The 16,759-nt window shown below is 33.0% G+C and overlaps 1 protein-coding gene across 1 annotated transcript in view; it reads right to left on the bottom strand.

Annotated features, from left to right (window-relative positions):
• LOC110824097 (DNA ligase 1-like) overlaps positions 1-16,759 on the bottom strand; it is a 40,342-nt gene that overhangs the window by 11,655 nt on the left and 11,928 nt on the right. Inside the window, exon 7 of the mRNA XM_088213271.1 lies at positions 4,209-4,296. Coding sequence (XP_088069397.1) covers positions 4,209-4,296 — 88 coding nt within the window. The remainder of the gene's footprint in view (positions 1-4,208; positions 4,297-16,759) is intronic.

Below are 16,759 nucleotides of genomic sequence, written 5' to 3' on the forward strand. Positions count from 1 at the left end.
ATGTTATGATGAAGCAGATTACTGGTAAAGGACATGTATCAGATGATCTTTACATTCTTGATACATGGGTGCCTCAATTGGTTGTCTGCTCTAATGTTATTTCTCCATTTGAAACACATTGTAAATTGGAATATCATTCCCTCCTTGTGTTGAAGAAACTATATTCTCAATTTCATGATATATTTTCACTGAATTGCGAATCATGTCGGTTTGTGAAACATCACCGTAATTCGTTAGGTTTAAAAGTTAATAGACAAGCTGAGTCTATTTTTGAGTTAATTCATTTTGATATTTGGAGCCCCTGTCTTGTTTCATCCAAAACAATATTTTAGGATTTGAAATCACTGCTTATATACCCGGTATTGACCATAATTCACAAGAACATTCTGTAGCCTTAGTAAGAGGGGGAAGGGTTAAGGATTTACCCGGTGTGAGATCACATTGTTCGAGAAACCCTAGATGTTGTCAGAGTAAAGGATCGTCTACAAAGGCGTTCTAGTGCGTTGTTACCTTTTTGAATTATTTTTCTCGAATGACTTTAATATATTTTATGAAAAATCGTTTTAAAATATTTTCTCACTTTTGCGCTTTTTATACTGAAGTCAATACCCAATTCAATATTTCTGTATATGTATTGAGAAATGATAATGTCAAGAAATATATATCACACTCATTTCAGAACTATATAACTCAATACGGGATTCTTTACTAATCATCGTGTGTTGATATGCCCTCTTAAAATGGAGTCGTTAAGAGGAAGAACAGCCATTTACTTGATACAACTAAAGCCCTCTTGTTCCAAACACAAGTCCATAAATAATTCTGAGCTGATTTTTTTATAATTTATTTCTTGATTAATCATCTGTCATCTACAGTACTCGATGGAGATGCTCCCTACAATTTTCTTTTTTCAAATAAATCTTTATTTCTGGTGCAACCTACAATATTTAGTAGTATCTGTTATGTTTGAAATGTGCGACCTAATTTGATAAAATTGAAACCAAAAGGCTTAAAGTGTGTTTTTGGATATTCTCGTCTTCGGAAAAGCTACTCTCCAGATGTCAATAAATATTTAGTATCAATTGATGTGATATTTTCAGATAATACGTCGTTCTTCTCCTCATTATCCAATTCTACAAGTCAAGACAGCGGACGATGAGCGGCTCATTTATACGTTCACACCAAGTGTCTCTACTAAATAAACAGATAATAGTATTTTTGTAGATGATACATCTTCAGCTCTACTTGAACAAACTGATGATAGTGTTGGTGTGCCTCTGACCTAAGTACCACCACCAATTGTTCATGTTATTCAAGAAAACAACAGACTATTGATAAATGTCTTACACCAGTTCCCTCGTCATCTGATTCTATCCCACAAGATCTTGATCTTTCCATTGGTCTTCGCAAAGATAAACATCAGTGCATATGTCTGATCAAACTTATCATATTGCTAATTTTATTTCATATGACCATTTGTCTCTCTCGTCTCTCTTTCATTACTTTTATAAATTCAATTTTTATACCCAAAACAAATAAGGAAGCTGTGAATCATCCTGATTGGCATAATACAATATTTGAGAAGATAAATGCTCTCAATAAAAATCACATTTGGGATTTGGTAGATTTACCCAAAGGAAAAAGGGTTGTAGGGTGCAAATAAGTATTTTCAATCAAAATAAACTTAGATGACTCTGTAACAAGACTTTAAAGATAGACTTGTAGTAAAAGATTATGTTTAAACTTATAGGGTATACCTTCTCTCTAGTGGCCAAATTTACATATGTCCATTTATTCATCTATATTGCAATATCTCGAAATTGACTCTTATACTAATTGGATATCAAAAATGCATTCCTTCATTGCGATCCTCTAAAAAAAGTGTATATGAAACAACCACTTAAGTTTGTTGCTCAGAGAGAATATGAAAAAATTTGTCATTTGAAGAAATTTTTGTATGGTTTAAAACAGAATTTCCGCCTGTAGTTTGACAAATTTAGTGAAGTACCTTTGAAATTTGGGCTGAAAAAGAGCAAGTGTGAATCACTCAATCTTTTATAAATAGTCAGTAGTTGTTTTTATATTTCTTATTGTCTATGTTGACAATACTGTCATTACAGGAGATGACTGTATAAGAACATCCTCTCTCAAGTCATTCTTACATACCAAGTTTCACACCAAAAACTTGAATTAGTTAAAATACTACTTGGGAGTAGAAGTAACAGGAAGCAAGAAATGGATTTTTTTATCTCAGAAGAAATATGTACTTGATCTACTTACTAAAGATGATGGTGACCCCCCTTTGATAATTCGAAAAAGTACAGACGATTAGTTGGGAGACCAAATTACCTCACAATGACTCATTCAGATATTGCATATCATATCAGTATTGTTAAACAGTTTATGTCCGCACCTACAGTCAAACATTGAAAGGTTTTGAAACAAATTTTGTGTTACTTAAAATGTACTCCAGGACTTTATATATTGTTTAGCATTCATGGGCATAAGCATAATGAATGTTTTGCAAATGCTGATTGGGTTACATTTAAAATTGATAGAAGTTCCACTACAAATTATTGTATTTTTGTTGATAGGAACTTGGTATCATAGAGAAGTAAAAAGCAGACCGTTGCATCTCAATCCAGTGCAGAGTTCGAATACAGAGTTATGACCCAGTTTACATATGAAGTTTTATGGATACAACACCTCTTAGCTGAAGTAGGTTAGAGTCTCATATTACTTACAAAACTCTGGTGTGATAATTAAGCTGCCCTTCATATTGTCTCAAATCCAGCATACCATGAAAAAATTAAACATATCGAGTATCACATCATCTGCGAGAAGATTTAGAAAAACTTGATCTTTACTGGTTATGTAAAGACAGAAGAACAAATAGGTGATATATTTACAAAGGTTTTAAATAGAAATCAAACTGAATATCGTCGTAACAAGCTGTGCATAATTAATATGTATGCTTCAGCTTAAAGAGGAGTGTTACAATATTACATAATATATTACGGAATATTCTCATATAATTATTAGTTGATTTTCTATCATTAATAAAATGATTTATATTGTCATATATACATCTATCTTTTGTACATATATATATCTCTAACCCATTAGAATAAAATACCAAAAATATTTTTCCTATTTTCTCTATTATTTTACAAGGGTGAACTCTTTCTAACTAAAATTATTGAGTCAAAGATGAATTATTGGCTGCTCGAGAAGGTCATTTGGTTGCTCAAGACAAGTTTAGGAAGGACAAAGATGACTTTATTAGGTTCAAGAGTTTTATCACAATTGCAAGAAAACAATACCTCTGTTACTTCCTCTTTTGCAAAAAGGAGCCTGCAAGGCGTATTTGCCAATGATGCTTAAGGCAAGCGAAGTCAAACCCTCAAGCTTTGTGTTTTGTCCACAATCAAATCATTGGCTGCTCGAGACAAGTTTAGGAAGGCCAAAGATGAATCCCACAATCTTCTAGCCTCTTTACACAATAGAAGTTGATGGTTTAGGAATTCATCCTCTTGTGAGCACATCAGGCACCATTAACAATGAATTTACCGCACTCCCTCAAGTTATACATCATGAGATTTTGTGTCAAGCAAAGAAGGCAACACAAAGGAAACCTTTTTCCTTCCAATATGCTTCCAAGGGAATTTTGAGCCAACCTTATTCCAGGAAAAGAGTTGATAGTACAAGGTCACCTACACTGGTCAAATGCACCAGGGTCAAATTGGCAGGAATCTAAGTGGTAGCAGCTAGGTGCAAGAAAAGATTTTTATGGGCAGGGGTAGCAAGAGCATAGGGATCATTTAGTGGAAGATCTTTACCAGTCAAAGGACTTGGCTGGAATATTGTGAACTTTAAATCAAAAAATTTATCTCCTTTTCTGTTTAAGAAAAGTTGTATCACAGACTAAATGTGTCCCTCCTTATATGCGTACCAGTGCAAACCCTACAACATTAACAACCCTGACTGCTGTCACATTGCTTACAGCAAGTGAAATCAAGGGAAGAAACAGAAAGTTACAGCATAAAGAAAATTTTGACCTTGTTGTGATCCACAAGATACTGCGTAATTAATAACATTTTCCATTTTTGTACAGAATCTATGCAGGTCAAAAGACTACTCAGCAAGAAATGACAGGCCCCAGTATTGACAACTAAACAAGATCATGAAGTTGACCTGAAAAACTTCACCTGGAAGGGCAGAATTTTCTGTTTTTCCCGGTCATAAGCAACAAGCTCACAGTCCAAAACAAAAGATCTCACAGAAGACTTCTTTAACCTGCAGACAGTAAATTTCAGCAAAAAGCTAAGACAATTATCATCATACAATTCTAATAATGTCTTGAAGACACCTACCTCCAGGTATAAGAAAAAGAAGAAAAATGCTGAAGAGGTTTAAAACTTTGGGAACACTAGTAGTTTCATAGTCTATGTTACCCAAATTTTTAACTAAGTTCGTTCATATGATGACTGCATGGACACGATAGCCCGAAGTAGTTTCTCGTATTCTAAATAGGACCACTAATGAGCCAAATAGGATCGCAAAGAATCTTACTTGTTTAAATTTAGGCTCGAGTCCAAATTCAAGCATGAAAAAAGATTAGTTCAGCTACACGAGCCAAACCAAATCTAAAAATATTTGGTTTCAAAGTTTGCTGATGTATTTATTTATCTATTATTAAATTAAATATATTATATATTTTTTAATTAAAATATGCATTATAAAATATGTCTTGGAAATTATTTTATTTTAATTATAAATTAAAGATATTTATTAAAAAATTTAATGAAATCAGATAAATTTAATTTAAACAAACTCTTTATCAACCAACTTCCCATAACTTTTGGCATGTTTCAGATTTTTTGTTACTTTTATTTTACCTATATCAAATTATAAATGTAACAGCAAGGTCCTTCCAAAAAACAATAACTATTTAAACTAAACAAGCCATGTTAAACAACAGAGTTTAAACAAGATATTGTTTCTAAAAGAAAATCAAGCAACGTAAATTACATATAAATCTTTTCCATAAACAACTGGATATGAATATTTACTTTGCAGACATACTAAATAAGTCAGACTCAAATAAAAATTACAAAAGACTAAGATCATACTAAAACCATAAAATTTTGTTGAGGGAAAAAGACAATATACACAAATATACTAAAATGAAATATTTTCATTAGAACTTTTTTTTTCTAAAAATACATCTATCAGAAGCACAAAAGGAGGTGCAACCCATATGCAAAATTTATATGTCAAGCAAAACATTTATAAGGTCCCCTAGATCCTCAAAAAAATAAGAGGATGTTCCTCCTTAAGCAAAAAACCTAAGGTCTAGAACTATGTGTTTTTGGATCTATCAAAATTAGCAATAATTTTCATCAAAACTTGAGAGAGTGAGACCTTCCTAATCCTGAGAGGTAGAGAGAGAGAGAGAGAGAGAGAGAAAGAGAGAGAGAGAGATAGAGAGAGGGAGTGTGAAAATTTTGATATTAGGGTTAGGGATTTGAATTTTTAGTAATTAGAAATTTAAATTTTGGTAAATATAATTTTTATTTGGAAAAGCAACAATTATTTGCCATATTTTGGTGCTGGTAACAGTTATCCCTAACATTTCAGTGGTAAAAACTATCAACTCTTGTCATGCGTTGCAAATAGCAATAACCCTTTGCTTGATTTCTATTAACATTAAAGTAGCCTAAAAATATGAGAACTATTTAATGATTAGTAAATAAAATCATATGTCTACCGCTATTTAATATTCTTGCATCCGCACTATTTTTCTTCTTCTTTTAGAATTTTGGAGCTGAAGAAGAATCTATGATGATTGACCTTTGCTGCACACGGAAAAGGATAGAGGGAGAGAATGAAAAATCTAAAATAAGAGAGAAACAGGTACAAGTAACTACAAATGGGTACAATTGTAATTTTATTTATTAAATGTTAAATAAAATTCGTATGTTTGACCTATTTTAATATCAAGATAAATCAATTTTTTAAATAAGCTAATAGAAACTAAATTAAGTCACACTGTTCTTTGTAACATATAAGAAGTATGAAGGAGTAGTTCTTACAGACTCCAAAGCACATTGGGTAGTTACTTTCCCTAGCTTTCTTAATAACATATCAATATTCAAAAAATAATACTTTGAATTTCGTAGAAGTATGAAATTTTATGAACTTAAAAATATCAAATTCAATACCGGGGAGTCTGTAAAAAGTGGCTGTTACAGCCAATATTGACTGGTTCGCCAATATTGACCAGTATTTTCCAATAAGACAATATATGTACATCATACAACAAATACAACATTATAGGCCAGTACTCATTGATACAGTACAGCATTTACTTCTTATTTAGTATTCTAAGTGTCCATTTGGTATGGTTAACACTTGTGTTATAAGTCGTAAAAATATTGCTAAAATAAATTTTTAGTAAAAAGGCTTTTAATGAAGAAGTTGTTATGTGTTTGGAAGAAATAAGCTATAGAAACCGTTGTCACTTCGAAAAGTGGAAATTATTTTGCTTGGTAAAACTAACTGTATAAACAGAAATAACCAAAACTGTATAGGAAGTTAGTAAGATATTTCAATAATTTTGGTTGTTACTTTGATTCTGCTTCTAATTCTTTAAGTTATTTTTAAATTCAACAAATATATATCAATTGAATTATTTACTTTTAGTTTAAAATATAACTGAACAATTGCACATTTAATATTTTACAGTAAGTATTAATAAATAAAATATGAATTCATGTATTTAAGTCGAGGAAGGAGAATCATATGAGTTCTTCCTTAATCCACAAAGCCTAAAGTTGATGTTTTAATATTGATTTTATGAAAAAAAAAAAAATAGAAAGACAAGAATGAGTCTTTCTGTATATATGAAATCATTAGAACTGCAGGCTCGGCCTGCTGACCCTAAAAACACAAGCTCGGCAATTTCTAAAGTAGGAGCAAAAGCCGCTCGACTGGTTGAAGAGGAGCGAAAAGAATGATTCTAGGGTCACACCAGGTGCATGTGCTCGACTGCAGTACCAATGACAGTACCGAAGCCATCCTTTAACCCATCTGTGTAAAACAGACCACTCTAAGAAAGAAGGCTGACTCTCTCACCTTTCCTAGTTCTTTTGGGGCCAAACATAGATCTTTAGGTGACATCTCCTGCAATAAATACCATTTTATTTTAGTTCTAATAATATTTGACTAACAATAACAAATTTAAAATTTCATCTTTTTTCTATTTAAAATAATAATTTATTAACAGTAAGAGTTCATGATTTATAAATAGGGGAATATGTGTAATTAACAAGTTTTTGTGAGGGTAAAGGAGGTTAAATTTTTTGAGGGTAAAGTAGGTTATTTGTTAATAACCATTTGCATTCAAGAAATGAAAGTGAACTCCTTCTCAAATAGTTTGGCACTTTGGAAGATAAAGGGGGTGGGTTTGAGGGAGTTGCCTGCAACTGGGCTGTAGGTGGCATCACTGTATTATGGAGCAAAAACAGTCTGAGATGCCTTGATGTATTAGTGGGAGAGTGCTCTATGTCATATTTGTTTGAAGGCAGAAGGGACGTTGGGCGTTTACAGGTGTTTATGGTAGAGGAGAGGGAAGGGAGAGGGAAATGTTAGGAGACTTAGAGGAGTGTAGGAGGAGATGGGACCTTCCGTAGGTTGTTGGCGGGGACTTCAATATAATTTTTTTGGAGATAAGGATCACTTTTCCAAGGCTTGTGTTTAGGAGTTTCGGGATACAATGAACAGGCTGTCTTTCAAGGACTTGCTACTCTCTGAAGGCAAATTTACCTAGTCAAACCAAAGATCTAGTCCTAGATTCTTCATGATTCATGGATTTCTAGTTTCGATCTCTTGTCAGTCCCGGATATCTAGAGTATATTAGAAGCTCCTTCAACATACTATTTCCGATTATTTTTCCATTTGATTGGATTCCAAAGGGATTAAATGAGGTCTACCTATTAAGATTTAAGCATAAATGGTTGAAGGTGACAAAGCTCCAGGATAAAGTCAAAGAATAGTGGAATGTGGCTGAAGTAGAAGGTAATGCAAGTTACAGGATGGCAAGAAGCTCATTGCAGTAAAACCAAAAACAAAGGAGTGGTGCAAGGAGGATTGGGTGGAGAGACAGAGACTAGACATTTCCTGTTACAGAAGTTAGAGAATCTTGACAAAGCTAATAGGAAAAGTGGGTTGTCTAGGGAGGACCAAGGGAAAAGAGAGTGTTCACGTCTTGAATTGGCTAATAGAATCCAAATGGATAAGATTTTTTAAAGATAGAAATCGAGAGTTACAAAAACCAAAGAGGGAGATAGAAATAAAAAATTCTTCCATGGCATAACTAATCATCGTAGGCAACTTAATTATATCGAAGAACAAGAAATTGATCAATGGTGAAGGGGAATGAGGGGTTGAGGGAATGGACAAAACCTTTTTTTAAAAGGTTGTACACTGAGGACTCTCATTGGAGGCCTATGTTTGATGGGACGGAGTTCAAGAAGTTGGACAAACATGACAAACCGCTTCTAGATCAAGAATTTTCAGAGGTGGAAATCTTGAAAAGCCTTATGCAATACCCAGGACCAAATGGTTTTAACATGGATTTTCTTTAGAGTTTTTAGCACATAATAAAAGGTGACTAACAACCACTTTAATGAATTTCATGACCTGGTCTTTTCCAAAATTTTAACTCTACTTTCTAGTGATCATCCCAAATATTAAGGAGGCAACAAGTATCAGGGATTCCATGTGTCAGTTCAGTGGGTTGTGAATACAAACTCATTGCAAAAGTCCCAGCGAGAAGAATGACTAGAATGGTAAGGGTGGTGGGGAGTGTCAACATGATTTATGGGGTAGCAAACAAATGTTGGGTGCAGTTTTGATTGCTAATGAGCTGGTAGATGACTTGTTCCTATTGTTGACTTGTTCCTATTGTTGACTTGTCCCTATTGTTGACTTGTTCCTCTGCTCATGTGTCTATCTTTGAACCCGCTTCAACACATGTCCATCCTAGCACGCTTTCACTCTTTCTACATGTGCCTGTGTGCATAAAAGCCAACCCTGATGCACTATCTCCTATGCTCTAATTGGTTCTTTTTCATGGCCTTCATCACCACATAGCTAACACTGACTGTCATTGCTGACTCCTTCAATATACTCAAATTCTCAATCCACAGCCTTAGTCGCCAGGATTCTTGTTGGACTTTCTGTTCTTAGATCCTTGCAGAAGGATAACCTATAACCATTCTGGAAAAGATGCCAAAAATAGAAAGATGATTTTGTCTTTCAACACCACTGCCTAAACCAGAAACGTCCTCATCAATCAAATGGTATGAGTTCCAAAATAGCCAAAAAGAATAGATTGAATGGAAATTACTTAACTAATCCCAATTTATTGAAAAATATTTTAAGAGAAGGAAAACACAGTCTTCTCAAAGAGACGGGACTAAAGGAAGGAAATCCAACCTTCGATGCATGACATGAAGCAAATTCAATGATCATGTCATGGTTATGGAATTCAATGAATCATACAATCAGTGACACATATATCCTTTATCCACAGGTAAGGAAATTTGGAATACTATTTGAGAGACGTATTTTAAGACTCGTTATGCAACACAAATGGACAAGATTAAAGTAAAACTAGGAAGACGAACAAAGTGGTAAAATTATTATCAAGTACGGAAATCTATTATAGATCCTATGGGAAGAACTTTACCATTATCATTGCACTTAAACTAGGGGCAAAAAAAAATTGCCATGGTTTTGTAGCATTTTATTGAAAAGATCAAATTATCAATTTCTTGCATGGCTCAACATTGAATTTGATCAAAGCAAGGTCCATATCCATGCAAGGAACAGTTAGCATCTTTAAATGAAACTATTCTTGTTTTTTGAGCCAAGAAGAGTTTCACAGGGTTTATGCTGAAACCTAATGTCCTAGGAGGTTCAATAATGGTGATGAAAACAAAAAGATTTTCAACACAGAAAGATGGGAGGACAAGTTTGTCAAGATCCTCATGAAGGTATAACAAGGATCGTCCCTCTGTATTTATTGCAAGAAATCAAGACATCCTAAAAAGAAGTATTAGAACTCAATGGTAAGCCATCAAGCTGAGTATGCGGTCAATGAGGAGGATAGCAGAAAAATTGTACTAACTCAACTTCATCATGAATCAAGAGAAGTTTTTAGACATGATTGGGTTTGATAAGTAGAAGATCAAGAAAATAAGGGGCCTTCTAGAATCAAGCCTAGAGGTGTATGTTTTGCTTGCACTCTCAAGTAATTTTTCCATTTCTTAATTAATGATTAACTATCAGAGATGAACCAATTAGAAACTTATAGATTATAGATTCATAAGCCTGATCTAAAACCAGCAAATTATCTCATCCTGTAAGTCTTTGGACTGCCTTCGTCTGGATCCATGGAAAAATTGCTTGCACTCTCAAGTAATTTTTCCATTTCTTAATTAATGATTAACTATCAGAGATGAACCAATTAGAAACTTATAGATTATAGATTCATAAGCCTGATCTAAAACCAGCAAATTATCTCATCCTGTAAGTCTTTAGATGCACGGGGTATCAAGTGTATATTCGTCGATTATTCACCAATCCAAAAAGGGTATGAGCATTACCATCCACCAACCATGAAATTTTTTGTCTTATATCTATATCACTTTTGAGTAGGAAAAGACTTTGTTTTACTTTTCCACTAGCAAAGTCCCCATGCCACTCCACATGTATCACTTATCATATCACCTCTATATGTGTCAACATCCTCGCCCATTCACACCAAACCTATTAGAGAAAATATTGAACGTTGTGACATAATTAGATGTGTTATTTGAAAAATTCTCACCTTCAAATTGGAGCTTTCTACTTAGTTTAAACAATGTTCAAATATTCTCCATATTTTATTTGATATTGTTGACTAAAATATTCCGCTGCTTCATTAATTAAGATATTTTTTTCTTTATAATGACATAATAAATTAATAGAATCAATTAAAATCTTTACAATAATGTAAATTTTTTTATTCATAAAGAGAAATTTTATATAAATACTCTACTTGTAATCTCACGAGTGTATGAGATAATAAAGTTAATATTTTTTCCTCTAAAATCTATATGGTATCAAAGACAAAATAAAATTATTTTTAATATTTTAATTTCAAAATTTTTTCCAAACTCTAAATAACAAAATAGACTTAGTTGGTACCCACTTATCAAGATCTAATCTCATCGCCACTCCCAACAAAGTCACAGCCTCACCGCCGACCTGCTCTCCGACTTAGGTGACCATCTCCAGAGTGAGTGAGCCACATGCGCTGCAGAATCGAACGGATCCGGCCCGAATCGCGTTGTATTGCCGCGAGAAAAGTCTGATCAGGACAAATCCAACCTTGTCACACGAATTCGACGCGAATTGCGCCTCCCGGCTCCTACCTTCACGCGGCTGCCACGTTTTCGGCCAATCTACTAATCAAAGCCTTCCATCGCACTGTTCAGGCCATTCCAAGCACAGAATCGACCTGATCTGGCCCTTCTGCAAGTCGAGTTGCCCTTATCTGCTCCATCCGCACACTAAGTCATGCTGCATCCGCCGGTCATAACCTTTCGTCACACTATTCTGACCTTCCGCGCATGGAGACGTCCAGATCTAATCATTCTACACATCAGGCCATTCTAATCTGTTTCGTTTTCGCCCTAAGCCGAGCCGAGCGAGCCAATCTGATCCGTGCTGCATCTGCCATCATTTCCTCGCCAAACTGGGTTGTTTCTAGTCACCGCCTCCAGGCTTGCAACGGTTGTTTGGTCTTCATTGGTGTTGGTCAAATGGTGCATTCTACCTTGCTGTGATTAGTTACTGAATGTTGTACTGCCCTTAACTCTAGTTACTTTAAACAATGATAAAAGCAAAGAAATTAATTGTTTCTAGTTCAAATTACCCTTCATCAACTATTGGAATCTTTTCAAACAAGAAGATTCAAATCCTGAAACGTATCATATCTCAATTTAACCATTTATCAATCATTGATACATCAAAAGTGGTAAAATCAAGTATTACTCATCTCCCTGATATTTCCAATACCAATATTTGGATTGTAAACTATATAACTAACAAACACATGGCAGACTCTTCAGTCCTTCATGTACCTATTTTTTCTTATAATTTTTAATCCATCGGTCCCATCACTAGAGATCTTAACTATAAAATTAATTTTTTTCTTAATTATTATATCCTTCAGCATCTCAAATAGGGAAGACAATTGACACTGATAGACTGCAGGACGGCTTATATGTTTTGAATAGAAGTCAAAACACGGATTCTTTATTTTGTGATGTATGTAAGTAAATTAAACATAAGAGTTCCTATCATGTGAATAATCATAAAAATCTTACCCCCTTTTATGACTATCCACTCTCATGTTTGGAGACCTACTCAAAACACCTCTTTATCTGGTCATAAATAATTCGTTTTTTTATTGACTGTTGTACTAGATTAACATGAATTTATCTGTTGAAAACAGAAAGCGATGTGTTTTCATACTTTCAGTCATTTTATAAAATGATATATACACAATTTGATACTAAAATTAAGATTTTAATAACAGACAATGGTACATAATATATAAATGGTGTATTTCGTACCTACTTAAAGTCTAATGAGATAATCTATTAGATGAGTTGTATCTATACCAGTGAATAAAATGGTATTGCTGAAAGAAAAAATAAACACATATTAAAGGTAACTCGGTCTCTTATGTTCACTATGAATCTACTGAAAAGTTACTGGAAAGATACAATTCTTATAGTTACTTATCTTACGAACAGAATGTCTTTGAAAACTCTCGATTTTAGAAGTTTTTTAGAAGTTTTACAAGGAAAAAATTCATATATTGTTCCCCCAAATATGTTTGTTTTGTCTATGTTAGAAATGCATGCAAATTGGAACCCCACATCCTTAAATGTATATTTTTTTGATATTCCACTACTCAAAAAGGTTACAATTATTTTTATCCCTTTTGTGACTATGGACGTTACTTTTAGAGAATCCGAGTTTTATTTCAATCCAAACCCAACATATTTTCAGGGAGAGAGTGAGAAAGAAGAGATTATTCTCAGTTTGTTAACTCTTGACATATTAACTCTTGACAATTATATTCACGAGGAGAGTACCGCGCAAGGTCTCATTCAAGAAGATAATGTGGGGCGCCCATATAAACTAGACTTAAAGAGATATTTAAAGAATAATAAGACATTAAAAGTCATCGTGCAGTTTAACTCAAGTCAAGAATATTCCTCAATTCCTGAAAAAAATAGTGAGTTAACTTTACTTTGTGATTTATCTGATAATGTGGATAAACTCGTTGGTCTTACAAAAGGAGTCAAGTCTTGCACTAAACATTCTATATCTAATTTTGTTTCTTATGACTTTCTATCTCCCTCCTATATAACTTTCGTTTTATTTCTTTTCTCTGTGTATATTTCAAAACTCTAGGGGATCTCAAATGGAAGAAAGTCATGATTGAAGAAGTAAAAATTTTAACAAAGAATGAAACCTAGGAGCTTATTTCACCTCCATCAGGAAAAAAGATGTTTCATTGCAAATAGATGTTTACTGTAAAACACAAAACAGACAGGTCAATTTAAAGGTATAAAGTTAGATTAGTGGCTAAAGGGCTTACTCAAACCTATGGAGCGAACTATCAAGAGACATTTGCATCTGTCACGAAAATGGATACAATCAGAATATTATTATCTTGTGCAACCAACTTTGATTAAGACTTACAATAGTTTGATGTGAAAAACATCTTCCTCCATGGAGACTTAGAGGAAAAGGTATACATGCATATTCCCCATGAATTTGAAGATAAAAGAACACAAGAGAATGTTTGTAAATTAAAGAAAACCTTATACGGATTGAAGTAGTCTCCAAGAATATAGTTTGAAAGATTTAGAAGAGTTATAATTTCTCTTAAATATCAACAAAGCAATAGTGATTATACCATGTTCAACAAATATTATGAAGGTAAGGTCACTATTCTCATTATTCATGTAGATAATATTGTTGTGACTAAAGATAAAGCAAGGGAAATGACTCGATTGAAAGAATTTCTTATTTAAGAGTTTGAAATAAATAATTTATGAAAACAGAAGTACTTATACCGAATTGAAGTTGTCAAATCTAATAAAGAGATCTTCATTTCTTAAAGAAAATATATCATAAACTTATTAAAAGAAACTAATATAATGGGCTGCAACCCGGCAGAATTTTCTATTGAAAGCAATTATAAAGTACAAGTGGAAATCGATACATCAGTAGACTTGGGGAGATATCAGATATTGGTTGGAAGACTCACTTATCTCTTACATACCAGATCTAATATAGTATATACAATTAGTCTGGTGAGTCAGTACATGCATGATCCTTGAAAGCCTCATTTAGATGTCGTTTTTCGCATATTGTGATATTTAAAATTTATACTAATAAAATATCTATTTTTTTCCAAAAATAGTCACTGTAAGATAGAAACATTTACAAATACTGATTAGGCTAGATCACCAAATGATAGCAAGTTTACTACTGGTTATTGCACACTTGTGAGAGACAACCTGATTAATTGCAAAAGTAAGAAGTAAAATTTAGTTGTTCATTCCAATGCTATAGCAGAATATAGAGCAATAACCCAAAAAATATGTGAATTATTATATTTGCAACAGCTAATGAAAGAAATAAAATTGTTCAAAGAAAATACCATATTCTTATTTTGTGACAATAAAGCAACCATTAACATAGCCTATAATCCAATTCAACATGATCAGACAAAACCTATTGAAATTGATTAACACTTCATAAAAAATAAAGTGGTTGATGGCTTCTTATTCCTATATCATGTGTCTATTAATAAACAGGAGGCAGATGTTTTCACTAAAAGATTTCGCAACAAATCTTTCCATAACTTAGTTTACAAGTTGAACATGTGTGATATTTTTTGCATCAACTAGAGGGGAGTATTGACTAAAATATTTCATTATCTCATTAATTAAGATATTTTTTTCTTTATTTTTTGTTGTTGAAAGAACAGTATAAAATGTATTGATACAGGTGCCAAGGGGGCACCGCCCATGTACAAAATTTATAAATCGATAAATATATTTATAATAGAAGCAAAATCAAGATTACTATCAATATCATGTTCAAGTATGGTAGAGCCAAAATAATGAAATCAATGGTTTTTTAAAAGTGTTGAATTCTAATTCTTTTCCGTCAAAAACACGCTTGTTTGTTTCCTTCCAAATGACCCAGATTATTGTGACGGGGATGATGTAATTAATTAGTAAAATCAATTAAAATCTCTACAACAATATAAATTTCCTTATTCGTATATAGAAATTTTGTATAAATAATCTACTTGTAATCTCATAAGTATATGAGAAAATAAAGTTAATATTTTTTTCTCTAAAATCTAAAGAGATACTATTTTATAAGAAGTGAAAACATGCTACGAGATAAGAGATGCAGGCACTAGAGAAGAACAAAACATAAGAAATTGTACAATGAAGTACAAGTCAGATGACTCCTTATAAAGATGTAGGCCAAATTCATGGCAAGTAGATATACATAAACCGATGGTATGGACTATGAGGAGATATTTGCTCTAGTAAAAAAAACGAATACTTGTAAGAGTTTTCTTGTCATTTGCAGGTAACTTTGATTAGTATTTGAAACACTTAGATGTTAACAAATGTTAACTCAAAGAAAGACATATACATAGATATCCTATGGACTTCAAGAGAAAACTAAGAGACAATAAGGTGTGTTCATTAAAGAAAGCATTACAAGTTCTAAAGCAGTCCCTGAGGCTTGGTTTGGAAGACTTGCCAAAGCAATGTATGGATATAGTCAGGAAGATCATACACTCATAAAAACAATAGAATTCATGGGGAGTCACGGCTCTCATGGTATATGTTTATAACCTGATTGTTGCAAAAAATAATGAGAAAGAATAAAGCATTAACAAGCAACTAATTAGAGAATTCGTGATAAAATAACTTAAGAGATGAAGTAATTTCTAGAAATTGAAGAAGCTTATTGTTGAAAGGCATCTCCATCTTGTAGTAGATATGTGAAATCTCCTAAGGGAGATAGGATAGTTAGCTTGTAAACCAATTTTCACACCAATTGAGCAAAATCAAAGGCAAATGAAGATTCAACTATGGGCAAAAAGATGTACTAGAGAATGATAAGAAAAAAACATGTATATTTTGCTCATACAAGACCAAACATTAGATATATCATGAGTGTTGTTAGCCAATTCATGCGTAAACCAATAAAAGGTTCAATTTCATTCTCTTTATAGAATACTAAATTATGAAAAAGCTAATCATGGAAAAGGAATTCTACTCAAAAAGTACACTAGATTGGTCTCTAAAGCATACACTGACATAGATTATGCATATTCACTAGTTGATAGGCAATTTACTATAGTTACTATACTTTCCTTGAGAACAATCTTGTAGCCTAGAGGAACACGAAGCAAAATGTGGTCACTAGATCAAATACAAATGTAAACTTTAGGGCAATGGCATATGGAGTGTGAATTATTACGACTTAAGATAGTTTTGAAGTGTTTAAGAACTAGATAGAATTATTTGGCAAAAACTAGTACGCCATTGACGTTACTCATGATCAAATGCAATAAAGCATCGAAGACATA

Source organism: Carica papaya, chromosome 2 (assembly GCF_054855325.1).
Source record: "Carica papaya isolate Zhongbai chromosome 2, ASM5485532v1, whole genome shotgun sequence".
In the NCBI taxonomy this organism is placed as follows: Eukaryota; Viridiplantae; Streptophyta; class Magnoliopsida; order Brassicales; family Caricaceae; genus Carica; species Carica papaya.